We start from the raw sequence: 26,562 nt of genomic DNA on the forward strand, positions 1-26,562 counted from the left end.
TCCACTGCCATTAGGAAAATCAAACAATGAAAGATTTTGCTAAATTCTCAAAGGTCTTCTAACATAAAAATAACACTCCAAAATAGATAAACCTGCGTGGTATAACCTAAAAGCCACACAAATCATTTATTTATGGCTGTTATGTTTTAATCACTGGATTGTTTTTAGAGGCTTAAAAAAAAATTAATGGTTCCTGCTATACAAAAGCAACTATGTTTTCCATGAAACATTAGCTGTCACATTAATACAAGGTTTTATCATTAATTATACTGGATTATACAGGAGTTTATGTCTAGAAAACGATTGTTAAATATCCAAAATTCCAAATCATTTCAAAATAAAAATGGAACCTGGTCCTAGTAAACCTTATGTGAATTAAAGATCCATTTACAAAACAGAAAATTAAATGTAAAATATATAACTTCAATTTAATACATTTGCAGATAAAACATCTAACACATTTTTTTCATTAAAAAGCCTAAGTAAACGTAGGTAAACAGTGCCACCTTTTGGTGTAGTTAGGAGCTGAGCTGCTAAATGGAACAAAAATATCTTAAATGTAGCAGATGAAAGTAAAGGAAGGAATTTAAAAACCATCAGCTTACAATTAATAGCATTAAAACTTAATAAGTAAATGAGTCATTTATTTTTAAGTTTATAAATATTTTCAAGAACTAAAATATTACTTCATGTTTATATGCTTTCATTTCAATGACCAATGAGGCTGGGAGAACATCATTTCATTTCAACAAAAACAGAGGCTTAGAAAATTTTAATGACTGATCCAAACATCCCTCAATTAATAACGGTTGAGCCATTACTGGCTCAGAATTGCTAGTTTTTAAATTCCAACATTAATTCCTTAACCGTTCTATAATGAATCAAATCCCATATTTATCCTATGTTACAAGTAATACACACACTTCTGTTACAAAAAATTTTACAAAATATTTTTATTGTTTTTACAACGTACTTTGCATACATTTGCAAGGAAAACATATTTATGATTAAATTATTACATAAAGAATACACAAACATTTACTACACTCTCATAGCTGTTCACATTCACAAATGCAAAAACTCTTAATCTAATACAGTATTCTTCCTATCTCTATGCTAATTGTGGGGGGGAAACCCTTGCATTTAAAATTACAAAGGCTTCTCTCCTTTTTTCCCAGGAAAAAGAACCTTGGTTATGGCTTACACATGATTTGTAACATATCTAAGTCACAAGATAAAAACCTGCGACAAATGAGATGGAAATGCTAAACATCAAATGCTCTCTCTACAGTGTCTTCGCCTTAAATCTGATCTTATATTTAGATGTCTGTAACACCATTTTCAGTGTCTTCCATTTTTACATCTCCCAGTGATTTCCTGAATGGTTTTATTAGACCATAATACATTTATGCTAGAATATCCTCACAGTTTCTTTATTTTTATAAGCAGCTAACAATTCAGCTCCACATAGAAAAAAGGAAACACTCAATGATCTATCTTTATTTTTGATTCACTTGTTGCTATAAATTGTACTCAAATTGCAGTCATCAAGTAGTTCTTTATACAGGAGATTCCGAAACCACAGTAAAGAAGTAATGATTCCATCTTAGATTACCCAGCAACTCAATTAAAAAGAAGAAAGAAGACAATAGCTACCATGCTGGTAGCTAATGGTTACTGAAAACATTAAAAGTGAAAGCAAGGAACGAGCCAGAGGGATGGGCCATAGTACTACACCTTCTGTGAAACAGAACTCCATGATAAAGTGCAATAATTAGACATTAACTCAGAAATGTATTTAGGTCATTAATTAGTCTCACCTCTTGTTCATTACATATTCAAGAAAAAGCACAATATAAGACAAGAAAATTGGTAACTTAGGTATTTCTAAAAAATGATTTAGTGGGAAAGGTTAAACTTAAGGCTAAGAAGGTATTTTTGAAGGATTTTTGTTTCACCCACAGCTCCTTCTTCATCATTACAAGTACTGGATGCTCACCCTCAAGCATAAACAACATTCCAGATCTTCTCTAGAGACTCTTAATTTCCTTCCCCTGTTTCTGAATGGATGAAAAATCCCATTTTGAAGGCCCTTAGTTTTATTTCTCTCTGCTTTATTCCCTGAGTAGAAATGGAAAAAAGAAATCAGAAAATGCCATTCTCACTGCCACCCTTATGCTATATTCCCTTAGCCACCGTTGCAAATAATTCAACGTCTGAATACAAGTCATACTCCAAGATCACTTCTTTCTGCAAGTACACATGCACACACACAAATACATGGAAAAATTATTTAACCAAATTTTATTAAGTTTGAAGGAACATCAAAATTTCTAATACTGAATTCAATCCCATTAAATTGAAAGCAATTACTTCTTCCAATTTAATAAGAATGGATTAAATTAGATTTCTGATTCAATATAATTTGTAGTGCCCTTGTCAGGAAAAGTGATAGTATGAGGATCTTATCCAAGACACATCAAGACTATTGAGTCTGGACTTGACAGCCACATAAATGGGATTCTACTGAAAAACTCAAGGGATTCGCACATGCACAGACACACACACCACATTTATTTAACCTTTAGAATATACTTTTTTTAATTCTGCTATAAAGAAAATAAAGTTACTTCAAGACATTATAACCAAAAAATTAATTTTACTTCTTCACTAATGCACACACACACACACAAAAACCCAATTTCTTTTTTGTGCCAAATGTTATGCTTAATGATGATAACGATAATAACAAACACACACTGAACACTTTACATGTACTAATTAATGTTTAATCTTTAGAAAGGACTACTACTGTCATCTTTATTAAATCAATGAGGATACTGAAGCACAGAGATATTGTCATTTGCCCAAAGTCATACAGCTAATACAATAGCTGGTTTTACAGTCTATCTTAAAATAGCTGACTACAGTGAGGTGTCAAAGATGACTAAGATAGAAGAAATTCACATACATGGAGAAGATCATGTAAAACAGATAAATTAAGATAGGAACTAGCTAGGATACCACCCTCTGTGTGTCTACGTCAGGGGAAATAAGCTGAATAACAGCAGTGTAAGCAGAGTAGCAGTGCATACAAGGAGTTAGGATCTAAAATTATCAGATTAGGTGACCTGATGTTTAATCACAGTTACCTCAAAAAAAAAAAAGGTGTTTAAATCACCCATATATATGATATACTTGAACCTGTGTATATAACACTGAACAAAAATTCTTAGAAATTCTTAAATTTGAGAATCATCAAGCTACACTGAAGAAAGAACCAAAAGAAAAGTCTCTGAAAATGCCTGGACATTCAAATCAGCTCCCCTTAAATTAACTACAATTCATGTTGGTAAGTGGAAACGAGTGTGATATCTTTAAGGCCTGTAGGTTACTCTATTCTCTTTTAATATTAAGCCTCTTTAACCTTACCACATGTTAATAGATTTAAGGATTAAAGAGCAATTCAAGTTGCATTTTATGCAAAGATTAGTTTCTAATACAGTGTGAAAGCAACGTAAAGGTAACAAATGTTTGTCCTTAGAGGCAAAAAAACTCCCACCTCAGTCAGCCCCTGCAGGCAAGAGGACAATGACCACATTCTAGGCCAAGCACATTCAGGGCAAGAGAACAACGAAGATATCAAGTAGTAAGTCAATGAATGCATTATATCACATCTGGTCTCCAGCATATGTACTGTGGGCTGATACCTGCACAGGATCATGCTGCCTCTGAAAAGGTCTATTTGTGCAATTCTTACATACATACCAGTAAAAAGTTTCAAAAGCAGTAAATCAAAAAAAGTAAAATGTTAACTAATTTAATGACATCAAATAATTTTATCAGAATACTATTTGTACCATGAAATTCACTATTCATGTATATTACAGCTGCAGTGATCCTGTAATAAAATACTGCCATCTATTGTCCAAGAGCTAAAATATACATTTCTTTCACCAAAACCCACTAAAATTTTAAATTAAGACCAACAAGAACCAACACTATTTTAGCACCTCAAAAAAGTATTTATCCCCAAGATCAAATATGACAATGCAAAACATAGATTTTTAAGTGACACTTTCATGGTAATTTATCATCTGGTTGTTTGTTTTTTATTAAATTTACTGGGGTGACAATGGTTAATAGGATTACATATGATTAAAGGTATACATTTATATGATACATGATCTGTATATTGCATTGTGCGCCCATCACCCAAAGTCACATCATCTTCCATCACCTTATATTTGGCCCACTTTACCTTTTATTACTCCCAACCCTCGCCTCTCTTGTGACCACCATATTGTTACTTGTGTCTATAAGTTTCCATTTTATATATCACATATGAGTGAAATCTTATGGTTCTTGACTTTTTCTGACTGACTTATTTCACTTAGCATGATATGCTCAAGGTCCATCCATATTCTTGCAAATGGCAGTATTTCATCTTTTCTTATGGCTGAGTAGTATTTCATTGTGTATATCCAATCATCTTTATCCAATCATTGTTTGTCCCCATGTAAAAAATTAACGCAAAATGGATCAAAGACCTAAATATAAGTTCTGAAACAATAAATTACATAGAAGAAAACATAGGTACTAAACTTATGGACCTTGGTCTTAGAGAAGATTTTATAAATTTGACCCCAAAGACAAAGGAAGGAAAGGCAAAAATAAATGAATGGGACGATATCAAACTAAAAAGCTTCTGCACAGCAAAAGAAACCTCCAAAAAAACAAAAAGACAACCAACCAAATGGGAGAAGATATTTGCAAACAGTTCTGACAAGGGGTTAATATCCAAAATATATAAAGAACTCATACAATTTAACACCAAACAATCCAATTAAAAAATGGGCAGAGGACCTGACCAACCATTTCTCCTATACAAATGCCCATTTTCTTAAAAAAAGAAATTTTAAATTTAAGCAAGTTATTTCTAAATGAATTATCCCTGCCCCAAAAGTTTTATAACATCTCAAAGTATAATTTCAATCATTAAAAAATTAAGCAAATGTCAAGTTTCTAAAAATCTAAAGGTCTAAAATTGTTTTGTCTCTCAAAAATTCTAGGAAATATTCCGTGATTTAATACCAGAACGCCGGCAATTTTGAAACACGTACCATCTTTTGGGGGTGGGGGGATGAGAGAAACATCAATTTGTTGTTCCATTTATTTATGCATTCACTGATTGATTCTATTTTTTTTAATTGATTGATTGATTCTTGTATGTGCCCTGACTGGGAATCGAAACCACACCCTTATCATACTGGAACAATGCTCTAACCAACTGAGCTACCCAGGCAGGACCAAGACGCATTACTGTAACACAATTTAGCACTCCACGGCAGTTTATTAACAAAAGTTAATAAAGCTAAACACGAACTGAAGTAACACTACTTACATGCTACAAAAAATACAAAGAAGTTCACGTGACCTGAAAGGTCAGGCCAAAGTGGAACAGAATGAAAAACGATCAAGTTCCCAAGGACAGACAATTAAAAAAATAAACTTTTCCCACATCTACCAGTGAGAAAATTGAGAAAAAGCTTAAAATTATTATCAAAATAATTAAAGGACCATGCAAGTTATTAACTATTACGGGGCATTCACTTTGTACATAATATCACACTAAGAAAAATTAGGAACTGGAACAATAATATTTTAGAATTCATAAGAGTGAACAAGATTTTCTCTTTATCTCTTTAAAAAGTTAAGATTCTAGCCCTGGAGAGTGCAGCTCAGCTGACTGAAGCACCATCCAGCAGATCAAAAGGTTTCGGGTTCAAACCCTGGTTGGAGCACATATGGGAGGCAACAGATTGGTGTTTCTCTCTCACATAGATGTTTCTCTTTCTCCTTCTTTCTCTAAAATCAATAAACATATTTTTTAAAACTGAAGATTCTAATCAACGATGCAAGTTTGCTCTCAAATATAAATACTGTTTGAGATTTTTTTAAAAAGTTGACACAACCTAATTTGTAGAGATACAGAATTTAGTATGATCAAAATTAGTACACTTAATATGAGTATAGGTCCAAACATCTGTGCTTCATCTCATGACAAGAGGAGATTCCTGGACCAAAAAGGTGAAAAATAACAAACTGTATATTTCCATGCTCTATTTAAAGTAGAAAAAAAACCCAGAATGTAGAGAGCAAAAAATCAGCAGGCATCCTATATTACATTAATAAAGGGTCCCCATAACCTTTTAAAATGTAGTAAAATTCCTTTTGGAAATGTTACATTCTACTAAAGCACTGCAACATTTAAATGAAAATTTTAGCATTTATAATTTACATTTTGGGAACTTGAATAAAGTTTTTTTTTTATTATAAAGTATATAATTCCTTATGTAATGAAAAGTAATTTTTCTCCATTTCTCAGTCACCTTGAAGTGACTCAGTCACCTCGGTCACTCCTTTTCAAATGAAGACAACCTCCTTATAAAATTATATAGGTAAAAAGGGCTAAGTTTTATGATTAAATATATACCTCAATAAAGTTGTTTAAATTTTTTAAAAATAAAGAAAAAAGCATTGTTCACAATATGCCAATTAAGCTATGCAATATCTTTACCACCACACTTTCCGTAACAAATGTACATATCCAGCTCCATTTTCAGGAGACAAACCAATAGTTTTCCAGAAAGTTAAGCATAACATATGGTAATCAATTACATGTATCAATGGTCTTCCAGATTGAAGCATTTTTAAGATCCAATTATATATAAATGGTTTTTCAGTTAGATTTGTCCACATCCTTTCAACTGACGGAGTGTTTCATTAGCGCGCGCGCATACACACACACGCACATACACTAATTAATTCTCTTATATTGAATTTCATTTCAATCTCTGATTTTATTTAGGAAATCAAGTCTGTCCTCTGCAATTTCCACTTTAAAAATTATACTTTAACCCCTTAAATTGCTGCTCATCTTCCACAACTTTGGCCAATGCATCTTTTACTTTGTCACCATTCCCCATCTACTTTCCTCAACAAAAGGGAAGTGTGGTGCAACGAACAAATTTCTACTCAACTCCTTGTGAAACTGTAAAGGAATTTTTCCCAGCACAGACTACCCATTCATTCCATAACTCCTAGCACTGCATCTACCTAAAACACAAAGTATGGTAAAAGAAAAAGTATCTGGTTCATACATTTACTATTTCAGCCCAACTGTTTATCATACATACTGCATGCAATGTACTATTACATTTAAATAACTCCAAATTATTTTCTCACCAAATTCTAACCTTGTGAGTTGTTCTGCTTTTGCTGACTGTTGAGATAAAAGGTAGGGAAGCTACCAAACCTCTTTAAGACTTCTAATCTTAAAAGTAGAGTTTCTTGAAGAGACTTGACAGAAGAAATACAGCTCAGTGATCCAACAATTGTCCTCCCTGCCAAAACTGCCAAACCACTCTTTAGTTGGAAGCCACACCCTGAAAACTCCTGTCAAATGCTCATACAAAGCCAGCTTTTAATAAAATTCTCAACTTTCTATGTAAAATAACAGTGACAAAAATCACTAGAAAAACATTAAGACTTGAAGAATATTCTTAATAGTTCATGCAAATAAACGAATAAAAATATTTCCACAGTAACCAGGAAGGGAAGGTGAAAGTGAATTACTGGCAAGTTAAGCAGTACTTTTAAATTATTATCTTAATAAGACTTCCAGTCAAGATAGCACATAGGCAGACATGTCTTGCCTTTTCACACAACCACGTCAAAATTACAACTGAAGTATAGAACAATCATCACTCAGAACAGCCAGAAATCGAGTTGAATGGAAGTCTGACAACTACGGAATTAAGGAAACCACATCCATACAGACTGGTAGGAAGGTGCAAACACAGGACAGGCTGGTCTCACACCTACATTGGTGGATAAAAATTGGGGAGGGCTACCTCAGAAGGAAGGAGTCCTGGTCCCACACCAGGACCCCTGCCCAGGGTTCCAGTGCCAGGAAGCTAAGTCCCCACAACTTCTGGCTGCAAAAACCAGCAGGGATTGAGTTGGTGAAAGAAACTTCTGGAGTCCTAAGCAGTTCCTCTTAAAGAACCCACACATGGACTCACCTACTCTGACTCACTACCAGAGCTCGAGGACTGGGGTAGCAACTTGAAAGGCACTAGCGGCATAAAGGGAGGAACTGAAGTGGCTGGCATTAAAGTGAGCAAAGGCCATTGTCACTTTTCTAGACCCTTCCCCTACAGAGCCACAGAGCCGGCAGCCTCGTGCCACATATGAAACTCCATCAACCTGTGTAACCGGCCTTGGAGATCCAGAGACTCTGCCCCACCCACTTTACGGGCCCACCCAAACTGCTTTTCTATATGAATGGCTGGTCTTGGCTCATATTGCACAACTTCCTAAATCCTTTCAAACAAGCAACAGCTGGCCTCCCTGAGATCCAGGCCCAGCACTAGCAGCACCCAGATTAGAATCACAGCTTGGCTACACCTGGGAATCTCCAAGCCCAACACAAGTAGCAGCCATCTCAGATTGCTCTATAGCTCAGACAGGTTGGCATCAGGCAAAACGCAGGTAGGGGCTAATCTCGGCCTACCCCACCAAGGAAACCCCAAGGCCAGCACACCCAGTGGACAGCTAGAGACCACGTCGGCGCACTACCACCCTGCCCCTGCACAGCTGATTCTCCACGGAGGGTGGAAGTTGGTGGTCAGTGGTCACAGCCAACCCTTGCAGCTGACCAGCCTGGGTAAGTACCTCCCACTGACCTACCAACAGCAAGCAAAGCTCAACTACGAGAGGAAGGTGTACTCAGCCCACACAGAGGGTGCACATCTAGTACCCAGCTTGGGCAATAGGGGAGGCTGTGCTACTGGACCCTACAGGACATCTACTCCATTAGGCCACACTACCAAGACATGGAGTCTATACATAAAACAAACATATGGAGGCTGCCAAAATGAGGAGACAAAGAAACACAGCCCAAATTTAAAAAAACAAAAAAAAAACAAAACAGTTCAAAACTTCAGAAGAAAAGCTAAACAAAATGGAGATAAGCAATCTATCAGATGCAGAATTCAAAACACTGGTTATACGGATGCTCAAGGAACTCAGTGAGGACCTCAGCAACAGAAAAAAGATCCAGTCAGAGAAGAAGGCTACCCTAACTGAAATAAAGAACTATTTACAAGAAAACAACAGCAACGTGGATGAAGCTGAGAATCAAATCAATAATTTTGGTCATAGGAAGAAAAAAAACAACCAATCAGAATAACAAGAAGAAAAAAAGAAGCCAAAAGAATGAAGATAGTATAAGCAGTCTCTGGGACAACTTCAAGAGGTATAACATTCACATGAAAGGGGTGCCAGAAGGAGAAGAGAAAGAGCAAGAAATTGGAAATCTATTTGAAAAAAAAATGAATGAAAACTTCCCTAATTTGGTGAAGGAAACCAGACATCCAAGTCCAGGGAGCACAGAGTCCCAAATAAGATGGATGCAAAGAGGCCCACTCCAAGACATATCATCATTAAAATGCCAAAAGTAAAGATAAAGAGAGAATCTTAGAAGCAGCAAGAAAAAGAAAGTTAGTTACCTACAGGGTAGTTCCCATAAGACCGCCAGCTGATTTCTCAAAAGAAACTTTACAGCTAGAAGGGATTGGCAAGACATATTCAGTCATGAAAAGCAGAGACCTACAGCCAAGATTACTCTACCCAGTAAAGCTATCATTTAGAATCAAGGACAGATAAAGAGCTTCCAGGGCGGGGGGGCGCGGGGAACTAAAGGAGTTCATCATATCCAAACCATTATGATATAAAATGTTAAAGGGACTTAAGAAAAAGAATATGATCAAAACTATGAACAATAAAATGGCCAAAATACGTATCAACAATTGAATCTAAAAAAACGAACTAAGCAAACAAGAACAGAAACAGAATAACAGACACAGAGAGGGTTTTGATGGTTGCCAGATGGGAGGGGGGTATGGGAGAATGGGTAAAGTGGGGAGGGAATTAAGGAATACAAATAGGTAGTTACAGAAGAGCCATGGGGACATAAGTAGAGTATAGGAAATGGAGTAGCCAAAGAACATATATGCATGACCCATGGACATGAACAATGGTGGGGGGATTGCCTGAGGGAGTGGGGGCTGCTGGGTGGAGGGGTGTCAAGGGAGAGAAATCAGGACGACTGTAATAGCACAATCAATAAATATAATTAAAAAATTAAAATAAAAAATAATCTTAAGGCTATAGTTTTCCAACAGATAGGATATATATAGTATAAGCTTATAAAATCAGCCTGAAATGCCCAATAAGAAGGTTATTTTACAGATCAACAGATATTGTTGCTCTTTTAATGTATATAAAAAACTTTATTTCTCTTTACATAATCTTTCTCTGTTTAACTCTGAGCTTTAGAAATGCTAAGATTCAACTTTATAAAAACTGATGCATGACCTGCATTATAGACACTGTGGAAATGGTAAGAATAGAATTTATTTTCACTATAATTCAGATGTACTTCAGAACCTTCAAATAAAAGGCATCTCTTTTGGCCTCAAAATAAAGAATTTCTGCAAGAAAACTCTGGGTTACATTAAAAAAAATGTTCTATTCAGCACATAACTAAATGTCTCATAAATACCTGTAACTAATACACATAATTTAACTAAGAAATTAAATACCAGAATATTTTTAATAATTTTTTAAAAGCCTACGTTAACAAAGTATTTGTTCTGTCTTTACTTTTAGGTACAATACAAGCGACAGGATATTAGCAATAAATATGAACATATTTTAAGAACTGCTAAGACACTATACATATGTAAATAGTCCTAGTGAAGGTGAAAAAACAAGACAACTAGATTAAAAAGGTACATGTAGAAGGAAAATTAAGAGCCCTGTACTAAGATGGTGGATGATTCTCTCATTGAATTCCACTAGAGATTCAAGAATACAAAATCAAGATGATGATACATTTATGTTCCACTGGGAGATCACAACACATTTAGAATTAAAAAGGTGGGAGTGAACCAGGTAGCTCTCAGCTGACCTTGCTCTCTATAACAAAAGAAACAGCTTACTTCCAACTCCTAACAGTGATGGAACTAATAAACTGAGCATGCTCCTGTGGGATAGGTATGGAGTCCAGTGGTACATATCGTTTTCTCTCTTCCCTCAAAAAAAAAAAAAAAAAAAAAAGTCTTCTAATAAGAGTTATATATAAATGACTTCTAAAAAACAGAAATTTCCGAATGATGAGCAGAAAAATATACTATAATTCACTAATATTAAATTTCTCATTGAAATGACTTGAAAATACCAACTTTGAGACACTACACAGCACAGTCCAAAGAAGCAGCGGCTCTGGTGACAAACAACAGTATGGGTGACACTGTCTAGGTCATGTGTCTTCCTTTTCCTAGTCTCCATCACCTTGTCTTGAAATACACAGAAACTTCACACCAAAGTTATTTCATTTGATACTTGCAATAATTTACAGGAAAGGCCTAATACACAACAGCTCTTAACCAATTCAGCTCCCTTCCCTGAAAATGTGTACAAGAATCCTCATTTTACATAGAACTAACTTACACAAAGTATTATGTCACCTAAGGGAAGTATAATATACCATACATTTTTCATTTAGTTGTATTTTGAAGAAGTTGAAGTTTACTGCCGTTTCGGCTTAAACTTCATTATTTCTTAAACTGAATTAATCTACTGCTTCTTATTTTATTACATAAGTAAACTGAAGATATTGCGGTGTAATGTCATGGTCATCAGTTCATACAACTGAGATAGAAAGCAGGGATTGTTCTGGTTGTATTTAAGAAGCTTCATGTGCACTCATACTTTAATTATGACGTGTAATACACAAAAATCCAAGTCCAAGTTACACAAAAGTGTAACTTTAATGTCCTTAAAATTCTATTGACCACTAGTGTGGTCTTTAAATGCATTTCTTACATAAACACTTCCATATTTTCAATCTAATAAACCCCATTGACCTCAGTCTTTACATTTAAAACTACTTCAAATTAAATGCCCAAGTCCAGAAAATATGCTTACACAACAGGCATTCAATTTTAGTAGTATCTCCTATATCCAATAAACTAGTGTTTGTTTCTACAAGGAGATATTAATTTTCTTAATTCAAACATAAGATGTTATCATCTGACTTATTATCACCAAGCATTTCTAAAATACAAATTGGAAATGCTCTTTTAATGAAGCAGTCCCTACTTCCCTGTATTATTTTTTAAAATTTTAAAAAGAAAAAAAAGAAAACATTAAAGCTTGATCTTTTACTAAAATAACTTCTAAGATTTAACATACAATTGAGGGTTTTTTCTTTGCCAAAAACAATAAACTTCTTGTCTCCTGGAACCCATATCTAGTTCATTTTCCTATCTTCACACCTCCCAGTACTGTACCCTATAACACCTATCATATGCAGAGACCATCTGCTGAATGAATAAATTATATACAAATATACAAAGAAACTATCAAGAATTATAACAGCCCAGCAATAGCAAAATGATTTCTCTGAAGCCATGAGCACCCAAGCTAAACACTCTATTCTGACTTAAACACTCTATTCTTAGGTAAGCTTATCACAAATATTTCATGTATATCTCACACACATTATTCTCATGTGTTTATGGACTACAATCTCAGTTGATGGCCTTGTGAAGAACTTTTTTCGACTAACCAAAAAGCACATGCTATCTTCATTCATAAGCAGACATGATTACAAATTAAACATCTCTTCCTCCCCCAACATATACCTACCGTATCTATATCTAAAAGAGGGTTGTTCCTAAAGCAGTCACTTTGAGAAACCGTACCTTACTTACTGGGCTAGGCAATAGTTATGAGTTCTTTGCAAAAGTTGTGAGGTTCTAAAGAGATCCAAGAAGTGTTACAGGTACAAGGTTCATAAGCCCAAGGCTTCAAAAGAAAAGCCAATTTTCAACAAATCAAGAGTTTTGGAGTAAGGAAAGGTTTATTTGGCCAGAAGTCCTAGCTCAAGAAGATGGAAGAAGTAATTCTCAAATCCATCTTGAGAATTCAAAATTTAGGCTCTTATATATATGTCAAGGGAAGAAAGGATAGGTGAAGCAAGATGTAGGGGGTGGGGGACCACAGACAGCTAGTCACCAAAAAGGAAACCAAAAAAAAGCACAGAATTTCTAAATCCCTTTGTTCCTGGACTGTCCATTGACACCAGCTGATCTGAGTTGGTCCTGAAGACTCCTGTAGGTCTTTGATAAATAGTCATTATTTTGTACATATTTCCCACCTCTGGAGGGGGGCCTCATTCTAGCAAGGGGCTGCTCTTGCGAAAACTCAAGCCTCAAGCAGAATTCCTCTACTTAATTATCACATTCGTAGCAGGAGCTATTACCCTGAAGGCCAGCAAGGAAGGGAAGCATTTCACTGTTACAAAAGTAGAAGAATCACTACTATAAACATTTTTTGATACTGAAATCCCTTATGTTTAACTAAAATAACATTGTTCAATATCATATCACATACTTCATTCATCAGATTTGGTCTCAAATGACCCGTAATGATGCTAACACTAAATGTACTCTCAAGATATGAAGATTTGCCACCAATGAGGGCACTAAAAATGATTTACCAATGTCTCCAAAAGAAATACAAAAATTTCAGTAAGTCAGCACTAGAAAAAAGTTTAATCTACAGAAAGTGCTTATTTGAAGACACTCATGAAATATATGCATTTTATTTTATTTCATTTTTAATCCTTGCCTGAGGATATGTTTATTGATTTTAGAGAGAGAGGGAGGGGAGGGGAAAAAGAAAGGGAAACATTGATCCGTTGCCTGCCATACATGCCCTGACTGAGGCTCGAACCACCTACAACTTTTTTTTTTTTTTTTTTTTTGGTGTATGGGATGGCACTCCAACTAACTTAGCCATCCAGACAGGGCATGAAATGTATGCAGTTAAAACGTATTTCTTTAAAAAGACACTGTACCTACAGGGTCAGTTTAACTGCTTTCTGTGATATTAATTTAATGGTATCACGGAACCATGTACCCATGATACAAGTGTTCTATGTTTAAGGAAAAAAGACACCATTTTTCAGTAGTGTAACTGTGCAGAAACTTTATTTCTTTAATATGACCTTTACTCCTTTCTTTCCTTTTGATTCAAATCGGCCTCCTCCAGCACCCTGACTCACCTGCCTCCTTCTCCCTAGCAGGTCGACTCCCTTAGTCATTAAACCCTCAGGACAAGGTTCTGGCCCGTGTCAAACCATCTTAAGAACAAAGCCTCAGGTCTGTTGGCCACAGAAGGAGAGTTTCAGTCAAGCTAAAGGTAACATCGTGACTTCAGTTGTGTTTCAGCCCCAGGCCCATGAAAGCAGAAGGACCCTCCAGAGCACACCATCCCACCACCAGACAGAACAACGCCATGGCTGACCTCAGGACCCGGCCCCAACCAATCAGTAGAGCCCACAACTCTAACTCCTTCAGCCACCATGCTTAATGATTTTTCCCCTATATAAGCCATCCCCTGGAAACCATCAGCGGGTCAGGTCCTTTAGCACTAGCTTACCTATGACTCCAGGCTTGGTGCCATTTCCTCAAATAATAAAGCTCGACTTTCTTTGGGGCACACTCCTTTTCAAGTTTGATTGGTCTCTGATGTGCACAGGTGAACTGACTCCTTTAATCTGGTACCAGTAGGTTTCATTCTTTGAAATGAGAAGCAAGCAGGCACTATTTATAAGTTATGAACTACCTTTTTCCTCAAAATAAAAAGGGTTTGAAAGAGGTAATGAACAAGCTCTAAGAGCCCTAAGTAAGCCTCTGTGAGCTTTTAACTAAGATAATTATATTCCTGGTATCACATGGTTTAAAAAACAGCAATTTCAAGTAAATACCCACATGATCTCTTCTCCAAAGAGTAAAAATATCTACTATTGGTAATTGAGAGCTAGTTTTGAAATTCTCTGTATACTGTTTTCAATACTCTCCATATACATTATACATAACCTATATTTTATACCTGTTTTAACCACTTATACAGTTAAATGAAAATATTTAGGTCTATATTTGGTTAATAAAACACTAAATTATTAAGCAATAAAACTCTTATAAACTCCCACTACTCCACAACAATGAGAGAGAGTACTGGCATAGGTAATCCAGAAGTCATTCATATCTTATATTGAATCTAAATACAAAATCAGTAGTTTTTCTTCTTAAATGTTTTACAGAGCTAATACTGTTCATATTTCCTTGGCCTACAGCACCTAGACAAGTGAGAAAAGTGGCCCTACAGTCTGCTACATGCAAGCCAGACTGAAATTAAAAACTGAGTATGCATTTCTAAAGTGTGGACAATCAGTAGCATATAAAATTAGTACACATATATATACACACAAGTAATGAAAGTATATAAAAGTAATATACTACATTAATAAGAAAAATTAATTTCATATTCAAATGCGTGCTCCCATAATTCTCCCTTTCTACTTATTCCCGAATAGGAAGCCAAAATTAGGTGTATATAACAAAGCTTAATATTCTTATGTAAACACATCAGGACTGTTATTTTACATAGGAGAGTAACTGTTATAAGATGAAACATAAACTGCTAATGAGCCAAAATTTAAATTAAAAAGTGTTATATAATTAAATCACAGAAAAAAAATCAAGCTCTGATCTTTTTTTTTATGTTTCAGGGAATTATCTTAAAGGCTACTTATTCATAATACTCAAACTAGTACCATCAAAATGTGTTAAGGCAGGCCTAAGCTAAATTATACTAAAAATTACTAATGAATTGAGAAGTAATTCTAAAACCATATTTTGAGTACTTTACCAAATGAATAAAAGTATTAAGACCAATTTCGCTGTCTAAAGAATTTATTATCAGAAACATTACGTTAGTAACATAAGGTCATTTAGTTGCTGGAAAAAAAACAATACTGCCCTGGCCGGTATGGCTCAGTTGATTGGAGGGTAGTCCTGTAAACAGAAGGGTCGCAGGTTCAATTCCTCGTCAGGGCACATGCCTAGATTGCACGTTTGATCCCCAGTCAGGGCATGTGTACAAGACGCAACCAATCAATGCTTCTCTCTCACATTGATGTTTCTCTCCCTCTCTCTTCCTGTCCCTTCCCCTCTCTCTAAAACCAGTAAGCATGTCCTGGGGTAAGGATTAAAAAAAAATAATAATAACTATGAAAGGAGCAAGTTTCCAGTCCTCCCCAATCCTTACATGCTATATTGAATCTATGACTTCTCCATTATACATACAAAGGCAACTGTGGTACAGAATAGTGGTTAAGAACAGTGTTTTAGAGTGACAGAGAACTCATTGCCTACCCAGGCTCAACCTACCCAGTCTCACTTTTAAAGTAGGGATGCCAGTATTCCCTCATATCACAAACACTAAGCAAGACAGCATATATGAAGCACTGGGCCAGTGCCTTTCACAAAGAATTCAAATTATGGTACCATTTAATATACATACACAGAGACAGAGTAACAGATATTAACATCATTATGTATGTGCTCGTTAATATCCATATTTCCTAGCTCAGTCCACATGAGAGGACCTAGAAGCATGGACACTTCACAGTGGCAAGGAGCACACCTAGTGTCCACATCTTTGATCTACTTCTAAACACCATTCTCTTAATGAAAGGGATAACGGCTCCTTGGAAAAATGGTTGCTTCCAAGGCTAAGGAAGAAAAAATATGAGGCTAGAACATCTTTAGGTGCCAGAAAATAAGAAAATGCTCAAAAAAGAATGGGGGGCACGTTGCAAAGACCCAGGAGCCAGCCTGAACAAGATCCTATGCCCAAAGCTGGAACAATTAGCAGCAAAATAAATAATGATAGCACCAGACTACGTCTCACAGAATTAAAAAAAAATCCATGTGTCTGTACTGAGAAAGGATAGCTTTTCCTTACACAGGGATTCCAATTAATAAATGTGAATGAACGAAGAAAACAGAAAATCACCATTAAGCAAACAATGCAGTAATAACTATTATGGACAAGATCCTCTGACAGACACTAAAATAAGTAGACAGAAAGGCTGAGAAGCAAGATTTTTATTCATTACAGTAACTTTACTGTGAAGAAATCTGGCAGGCACAGGTTAGTGCCCTAGTAGTAAGATATACTGACATCATGCACTGAGGATATACTAACACTTCTGTCCTCTTCTTGCCAAAAAATGAACATATAACTTTATCCTAATTATGAGAAAACATCAGGCAAACCCAAGTTGGGGGAAATTCTATAAAATGACTAATCAGCTTTCTTCAGAAGTTCGAGGACATAAAAGACAAGAAGAGAATGAGGAACTGTCACAGATTGGGAAAGATTAACAAAACGTTACAATTAAATGGAAGGTAAAATCCTACATCCCTTCCCCTGTCTCTGAAATCAATAAGCATGTCCTGGGGTAAGGATAAAAAAAAAAGTCCTGGAACAAAAAAAGGACATAAAAGGGAAAATTGGTGAAATTCAAATAAGATTTGTAGTTTAGATAATATTGCACTAATGCTAATTCCCTAGTTTATTAATTATACTATAATTATGTATTATACTATAATTTTGTATATTAAGGGAACATGGATGAAGGGATATGCCAACTTCGTAATTTTAGTACTTTTCAGTAAGTTTAAACTTATTTCAAAAGTTTTAATAAAATATTAAATCTGTAGTTATGTAGGCAATATATAATAGCTTTCTTTTTGCGTTGCCTTAAAATCATTAAGTTATGCGCCCTGGCTCGTGTGGCTCAGTGGACTGAGTGCCGGCCTGCAAACCAAAGGGTAACTGGTTCGATCCTCAGTCAGGGCACATGCCTGGGTTTCAGGCCAGGTCCCCAGGTGGGGAAGTATGAGCAGCAACCACACATTGATGCTTCTCTCCCACTCTTTCTCTCTCCCTTCCCCTCTCTTAAAATAAATAAATAAAATCTTTTTTAAAAAATCATTAGGTTATGCTAAAGTATCCCTTCATTGCTGAAGCCAGAATACATTCCTCTAAAAACTTAGCTCTGAAAAATTTAATCAATAAAATACATTAGAGATCCCATTACCTGTAATTTTATATCCATAAGCAGCTAGTTGTCCAGCCATATATTCTCCATCTGAATTATTATGAGAACAACCCCATGTTCGTATCCAAATTTTCTGTATGCCTGGAATAGTGCTATCAAACAATCAATAAAAGAAAAAAGTAAGCCTTGTTAAATGATTTTTAAAATAAAAAATACTACATGATTTCTGGGCATATTATGCAAAAAAAAATTTATAAAACCTCACTGCAACCCATTCACAAGCTATTCATTAAATGCACCAACTTAATCCATAATCTGTTGGTACACCAAGTCTAAAGGTAAAATAACCACAGAATTCTAAGGTGAGACTCTCTATGCAAAAATATCTCCTTTTTCTCGGAACTATATTTTAAATTCAGTAGTACTAATGTTCTACCACTATTAAGTTCAACTCCTAGAACGGTATGTACAAACGACAAAAGCAAAGAAAATGGTTCCAGTTAACAATGGTAAATAAAGAAAAAAAACTAAGTACATCTATCTGCTCTCAGAGAGACTTTATATACTAGCTCCAGTCTTTATTTTATAACTTAGAGATATAAATAACTGCATCAAAATGGACAAATTGTCATCCTATGGCATTATTAAAAGTACTTCACATATAAAAATACAATTCAAAAATGTAATAGTTTTAGGCAAGAGAAAAAAAGGCTTTCAACTTGGATTGTCCTAATAATTTATAATTAAACAGAAATTACCTTAAGAACAGGTTCAGGACAAATCAAATAAACATCAGTCATTTTTAAAATAAAAGTCAACAGCCCTGGCTGGTGTGGCTCAGTGGACTGAGCACCAGCCTGCAAATGGAAAGATCACTGGTTCAATTCCCAACCAGGGCATGTGCCTGGGTTGTGGGCCAGGTCCCCACTTGGGGGCGTGCGAGAGGCAACCGGTGTTTCTCTCACACACCGATGTTTTCCTCCCTCCCTTCCCCTCTATCTAAAAAAAAATAAATAAAATCTTTAAATATATAGAAGCAAATATTAAGCTTATACATTTAAAAAACTTAATGATCCAAACAAAATCGAGTATATTAAAATTTCCAACAATACTAATAAATATAAGCATATTAAAATATACAACTGCATAATCATTCCTGGCTAGGTTGAAGTAGAATTTCTCCCCAGACCTAGTAATGTAAACAGTGCAGTAATTCATTTGTGCCCAATGCCTTTACCTGAACCATAAGTATTTGTAAATTTGCTAAGAAAAATCAAATGCCCAAACCACCTCTCCATCATAAGAACCAGAAATTCCAGTAGAAAGTTTAATTTGGAAGTAACACAAAATTACATACCAGATACAGCAATATCAAAGAGATGGGGATAGGGTCCCATCTACACACCAAATACTGTGCTAGGCCCTGCCTTCAAGGAACATGCAACTTAAAACCTTTTTTTTTTTAACCAATTACATTGCTAAGTTAAAAGACATTCAAATAAAAAAATTAATCTACATATTTCCTCTCAAAGTTCAAAGATTTTTTAGGAGAGATAGTATGCCAATCACATAGACCAGTACCACCAGCTTCTCCCCTGAAATGATATGAAATTTAAAAAAAAAAAAAAAAAAAAAAAAGCTTACCTATCACTTGATGGACTCTCTTCCTCTTGCAAATATTTTTGGGTATTTCTCCTTCGCACCTTCGGAACAATGTGCTTTCTTGCAAAATGCCTATCTTGTGGCTTTGAATCTTGCTGTGACACAATATCTTCTATGTCATCCAGTAGTGTATCACAGGATGCAGAAGGCATCTTCTTCATCATATAAAAAAAGTTATAATACAAGTTCATGAATCTCTCAGAAAAATCTGTTTAACATAGCTTCATCTATAAAGTATCCTTGCTGAAGTTGAATCCAATAAAGCCTTTGATTTAACTTCATGTTTACAGAAAATGCAGAGATAAAGAAACATAAGGAAACAATCAGACAAACGCTATTGATAGTGGGACATTCCAAGGTTCAAATTGAACTATGTCTTCAACAAATCAATATCATGAAGAAAAAAGCAGGAGGGGAACTTTTCAAGATCAAAGGAAACTTAAAAGCGTACCACCTAAATGCAATTCATGTTCTTGTTTAGATCTTACTGTGTCCAACCAGCTGCAAGACATTAGGGGAAAAACGAGGGAAATCAGAATGTGAACTGGGTATCAGATAATATTAGGATAGTATTATTTATCAGCAATTTTCAACCTTTCTCATCTCATGGCACACATTAATTACAAAATTCTGCAGCACACCAAAAAAAATTATATTTTTTGCAGATTTGACAAAAAAAGTATAATTTTGACTGATGTATAAAAAAATAATAATATAGTAATTACCTACTCTTTTTGCTCCAAAGTGACTTTTTAAAAAAATCAGGTGCCTATACTTGTATATAAGGATTTCTGGTACCAAGAATTCATCAATCCTAATTACACAACATGATCAGTAAGAGGCAATTCTATTGTGTGACCTATATATTCATGGTTCAAGACAGGGCATTCACACAGACAGGTACTGTTGTGTTGTCTGCTGTCATTTTTTTTTTTTTTTGGTAGGGGGCCATCTAAGGGAAAAGAGGTCAGCACTGACTAGTAAGGAACTGCATGTTTTAAAAACTCCAGAGGCACACCAGTTAAAAAGCATTGCTATAAATCATTAAATATAAAGTATTGCCCCTATGTTTAAAAATCTTACTTTTTTTATACTGAATACATTATTTATATATTACAAGAAATCTTTTTTGGAGATGCACATTGAATATTTAGAGGTGAAATGTCATTATGTCCTAATTTACTAACAAAAAAATTAGATTAAGACATATGGGAAAACACAACTCATAAATCTGAGAAATAGATGCATTGGTGTTCATTATCTTATTCTACCTTCCTGAATGTTCAAAATTTTTGTAATCAAGAAAAGAAAATGTGGACTCAGCTTCTAGGAGGACAGAGTAGATCTTATCTCTATCTTCTCTCCGGATAAGTACAACTAATCATTATATATATATATAGACATTATATATAAAATAAACATATGAAGACTTTGAAAGGTGGAAAGAAAAAGAAGACAGGCTAAGGACCTTGGAATCCAAGAAAAAACACAATGGTGGGTTCCTTGCAGTTTCTTTTGTCCCCTGGTCCCAGACATGGAGCAAAAAAAGCCAATAACCCCAGAAGTGCCAACACACATAGACAATAAAAGCCCCCAACAAAAGCCTGTTTTCTTGTCAAAGAACTAAAAAAGGGGCAGCCTACCAGGACAGAAAACTTTTAGACATGAAGGGGGGAAAAAAAAAACCTACAAAACTATAGTCACACCTCCAGAGAAGCCACAAAGGCCAAGCAGGGAGCCCCGACATCTCCCTCAAGAGGATATAATGAGGCACCCCAATACACCTCACGAGAACAGAATCAGAAGCACAAGTACGGGCCCTGGACTTCCAAACCAACCAACGAAGCGGTGATGAAGGCCTACTCCACCCACAGTGTCAGTGAAGATCAAACTGACACATGAAATTTAGAATTAAACCCCTATCAAAATTCTAAAACAACCAGTTTAAAAAAAAAAAAAAGAATAAAGTGGAAGGAATTAGCCTGACCAATTTTAAGACTTAATAAGTAATCAAGACTGCAATATTGGTAGTCTATAAACACAGATCAACAAAACATAACAGAGAACCTGGAAATAGACCTACACAAATATGGTGGAATGATTTTTCACAAAAGTGCAAAAGCAGTTCAATGGAGGAGAGACAGACTTAAAAAAGTAGTGCTGGAACACCTGGACATTTATAAACAAAACTGTAAACAACAACCTAAGTCTCACACCTTACACAAAAAAATTAATTCAAAATGTATCATGGACTTAAATGTAAAATGTTAAGACTATACATGGGGGACTCCAGTCCACGAAGTCCCCCAGTTCGCCAGGGATAGAAGAATGAGTCGCTCCAGACACGGTTTGCGTGTCAAGGAAAGGGGAAGGTGATTCTCTCTCAAGGAGAATGCGCCGAGCCCCTGTGCTCAGTGACTTTTATTGAGAGGGTTACAGGAGGCGGGTAGGTAGCAGGAATGTATAGGTAATCTAATTACATCAGTAACTTAAGCTTACAGAGAATAGGTGATGTTTAAAGAAGACAATGCAGGAACACACCGAACTGCTTGGGTCCGAGATGAGCAAACATTATGGCGCCAGATGAGATTTGGGCCAGGGTCCAGGAATTTTGTAAATTTCTTTCCCAGCCTTGAGCTGGTTATCTGGTATAAGATTATTGAGTTTGAGGGAGAAACAAAGCATGCTTCAAGGAGTGCAATTTACTTCTAGGCCTGATTTCTCCCGGGGAAACTGCAAGTTATTATCGGGTGCTGCCTATCAACCGCATTATCAGTGTTCCAGCCAAGTCTTATGGGTCCTCTCCCAGGCCCCAGCTTGTGCGAGACTACAGTCCCCGATACCACTCAAAGCGGCCTCCTACAACTATAACCTTTAGAAATAATTATAAGAGAAAATTTCCTAGACCTAAAGCTAAGTGAAGAGTTCTTGATGTGACACCAAAAGCACAATCCATAAAAAGAAAAATTAAATCCAGATATCATCAAAATTAAAAACTTCTGCTCTGCAAAAGACCCTTTTTGAGAGAATGAAAAGTCAAACTACAGAGTGGGAAAAAATATTTACAAACCTAACAAAGGACTAATATCTTGAATTCAAAACACAATACTGAAAAACAAGTTCAGTTAGAAAATGAACAAAAAAGGCATTTCACCTAAGAAGATATACAGGGAGGAGGTAGGAGAGACTAAAGAGCGGAGGAATAGTGATGGAAGGAGGCTTGGCTTGGGGTGGTGAACACACAATATAATACACAGATGAGGTATTATATAACTGTACCCCTGAAATCTATGTAATTTTATTAATGTTGCCCCAATATATTCCATTTAAAAAATGCAATAACTACAGATACCAAAAAAAGAGGTTACACAGAGGGCTAATAAGCACATGAAAAGAGATTCAACATTACTACACAGCCATGAGAATGGCTAAAATAAGAAACAGTGAGGCCCTGGCCAGGTAGCTTAGTTGGTTAGAGTGTCATCCTGATACGGCAAGATTGCAGGTTCGATCCACCACAGGTCATAGCACATACAAGAAGCAACCAGTGAATGCATAAATAAGTGGAACAACAAATCAACGTTTCTCACTCTCTCTCTCAAATCAAAAATTTTTAAAAATAGTGAAAACACTAAATGCTGATGAGTATGCAGAGTACTTCAATCACTCATATAGTCCTAATAGGAATATAAAATGGTACAGTTGCTTAGAGAAAGAGTTTGGCACTTTCTTTAAAAAATTAATCATGTAATTACAATGCAACCTGGAAACTGTATTCCTGAGGGCTTAATCCAAGAGATATAAAAACTTACCATCACAAAAAACCTGAACACAAATGTTTATAGTACCTTTCTCTGTAATAGCCAAAATCTAGAAACATTCCAGGTGCCCTTCAGTAAGTTGAATAGTTAAACAAAACTGTGGTACATCCATATGATGGACAACTACTACACAGCAGTAAAAAAAGAATGTATTGTTGATGTGTAAAACAACCTGGGTGAATATCCAAAGAATTATGCTGGGGGAATACAGCCAATCCCAAAAGGTCACATGCTGTATAATTACATTTATAAAATTATAGAAATGGAGAACAAAGTATTAGTTGCCAAGGATTAAGGTGAGGATAGGTGGGAGGAAAGTGAATGTGACTATAAAAGGGCAACATGAAAGAACCTTGTGGTGATAAAAATGTTCAATATCCTGACTATATAAATACCAATATGCTGGTTGTGATATTATATTATAGTTTTGCAAGATGTTACCATTGGGGGAAACTGGATAAAGTGTGCAGCATCTCCACATAATTTTTATAACAGTAAGTGAATCTATAATTATGTTAAAATAATTTTTTAAAGAAAATATCTTGGGGAAAGAAAAGGAAAGTATACTTGAAAGTACACTTCCTGATAGCACTACTACCAATACTATATCCAGACACAAAGAAAGTGCTCAGTCATCTCATTAACCATTCACAACTCCAGTAGGTATAGAGTGTTGTTATCCTCACTTTAAAGAGCAATCTGAAACACAGAAAACCTAACTTACTCAAGGAAGCACAACAAGAATTCCATGCCAGGTAAGCGCATGCCCATATTCTGTGTGGCACTCTACTGCCCACTTACTTAATGTATGTACATTGAGTGACTACTCATCTGGGCCATGGAAACCACTGTAAAGAATCCTATACTCGCCTCTGGTCTCAACCTTTTTGAGGAACTTTCCTTCTCTTCATTTGCCAAATTCCCATCTTTTAATTAACAACCTTCAATTAAGACTAGCTTCCAGCCCTGACTGGTGTAGCTCAGTGGGTAGGGCATCACCCCACAGACAAAAGGTCACCAGTTTGATTCCCTGTCAGGGTGCATGCCTGGGTTGCAGGCCAGGTTCCCAGTTGGGGGCATGCAAAAGGCAATTAATCGATGTTTCTCTCCCTCTCTTTCTCCCTCCCTTCCCCTTGCTCTAAAAATAAATAAAATCTTTTAAAAAAAGGAAAGAGTGGCTTCCAGCCAGGCTCATTCTGTGCCCTTTACTGTAATATCCTCTTTACAACTATGACAAATTATGCCCTGTAAATCAGATAAACCTGTGTTCAAATCTCAGCTAGCTTTACATTGCTAGTAAGAGCAAAAGAAAGATTACAATAGCCCAAATGGCAATCAATCAAGGACTTGCTAAATTACAGCTAAAATGCATACCACATGGGCATGGAGGGATTGTCAATCACAAGACTCCTTCCTCCACAGACACAAGAATGGGGCATATGACCCAAGCCTGACAGAGTAACCCATCCTCCTGGCCACAGTGATTGGTTCAGGGTTGGTTATCACAAGCCCTACCAGGCAGAATCATCACCAAGACTTCTTTGCCAGAGCCAACAGGAAAGATGGCTTCTCTTTCACTGAAGTAGCTAAGCTGGGAGGATGTCAACTTGACCGTGCTGAAGACCATCTGCCAGTCACAGGGCAAAGGCCACCTAATGAATGAAAACTAATAAGAGCTGAAGTGCTAGGAGCCATACTGACATTATTTGAGCACCTGAATCCAGCCAATCCCTGAAGCCTGACGCTGTACCACTCTGCCCAGTCATGTCAGCCAATAAATTTCCTCTGTGTCTTAAATTAGTTTGAGTTGGGTTTTCTGCTCTTGCAAACAAGAGCTTTGGCCAACTCAGTAAACTAGGTAAGGTGAAATGAAATAAGTTAGTCTTTCTCAAATCAGTTCTGTTTGAGATATTAACTATCAGTGAAAAAATGGATCTATGGTCAAATTAATATAGGAAATTCTGCCTCCCTATAAATTTCCACCATGCATTAGTAGAGCAAAGACTATGAAGAACTGCTTTCAGTAAAGAAACCACCTCATTTATCTTAGAAATTTTCTAAAAATTTTCTCATAGATCTCCTGTTAATAAGAGTAAAGATGGTACTAAAAACAGAGAGCCTGAAATGAAGCCAATCTCAGATGCCCTCCCACATTCTGCAGGTGGATGACTTCCTTCATTTACCTAGAAGTGGTTCTTTGCCCATATACTCAGCCTACCAATGTGGTGCTATGAATAAGCATCCACTTCCCTAAGACCAATCCTTGTGCTCTGACCTACTCAAGCAAAGAATTCCAGCAATGTTCCTTCTTCCTGCACATTCACCGTCTCCTTACTGAATCATTACTATCTGGATATAAACATACTATTATTTCTCCTATTTAAAAACCAAAAACCCTATTTTGAACCCACTTCCTCCACTTACTGTCTCCATCACATTTATCTCCTTTAAAGAAAAACCCCTTGCAAGAATGTCTACACTTACAATCTCCAGTTTTCCCTCCCATTCTCCCATGAACCAGGCTTTCACTCCCCCCGCTGCACCAAAACTGCCTGTCATGATTTCAATGACTTCCAATAACATATACAATGATCAATTCTCAGTCACCTTATATGACCTCATCTGCAGGACACCACACCCTCCAAGTTTTCCTCCTACTTCATTAGCCACTCTCCAGGCCTCCTCTGCTGGTTCCTCTCCAACCTCTCACCATAGGAATGGCCCCATGGCTCTGTTACAGCACCTCTTCTCCTCTCCACATACCCTGTTCTCATCCGATCCCATGGCCTTGAAATACCAACTATATGCTTATATAACCAGTCCAAGTCCTCCCCTGAACTCTAGACTCACATGTCCAATGGCCTATTCAATACCCCTGCTTGAATGTCTAATAGTTATTTCAAACTTAAAAAGTCAAAATGAGCCCTGGCTGGTGTGGTTCAGTGGGCTGAGCACCACCTGCAAACCAAAAGGTCGCCAGTTCAATTCCCGGTCAGGGCACATGCCTGGGTTGCAGGCCAGGCTCCCGGA

The 26,562-nt window shown here is 36.2% G+C and overlaps 1 protein-coding gene across 5 annotated transcripts in view; it reads right to left on the reverse strand.

The window, feature by feature from the left end:
• The window catches only part of CDKAL1 (CDK5 regulatory subunit associated protein 1 like 1), a 609,813-nt gene that overhangs the window by 577,986 nt on the left and 5,265 nt on the right, over positions 1-26,562 (reverse strand). For 3 of the 5 annotated variants that reach the window (XM_054592194.1, XM_054592197.1, XM_054592198.1), the window contains exons 3-4: positions 19,694-19,866; positions 18,089-18,201 (exon numbers count right to left, since the gene is read on the reverse strand). In XM_054592194.1, coding sequence (XP_054448169.1) covers positions 18,089-18,201; positions 19,694-19,863 — 283 coding nt within the window. In that variant the 5' untranslated portion in view covers positions 19,864-19,866. Of the gene's footprint in view, positions 1-18,088; positions 18,202-19,693; positions 19,873-26,562 lie in introns of those variants that run through there. The other 2 variants (XM_054592196.1, XM_054592193.1) reach the window with 2 other exon arrangements.

Source organism: Pteronotus mesoamericanus, unplaced genomic scaffold, assembly GCF_021234165.1.
Source record: "Pteronotus mesoamericanus isolate MK-2021 breed Mesoamerican mustached bat unplaced genomic scaffold, CSHL_Meso_final scaffold_31, whole genome shotgun sequence".
NCBI lineage: Eukaryota > Metazoa > Chordata > Mammalia > Chiroptera > Mormoopidae > Pteronotus > Pteronotus mesoamericanus.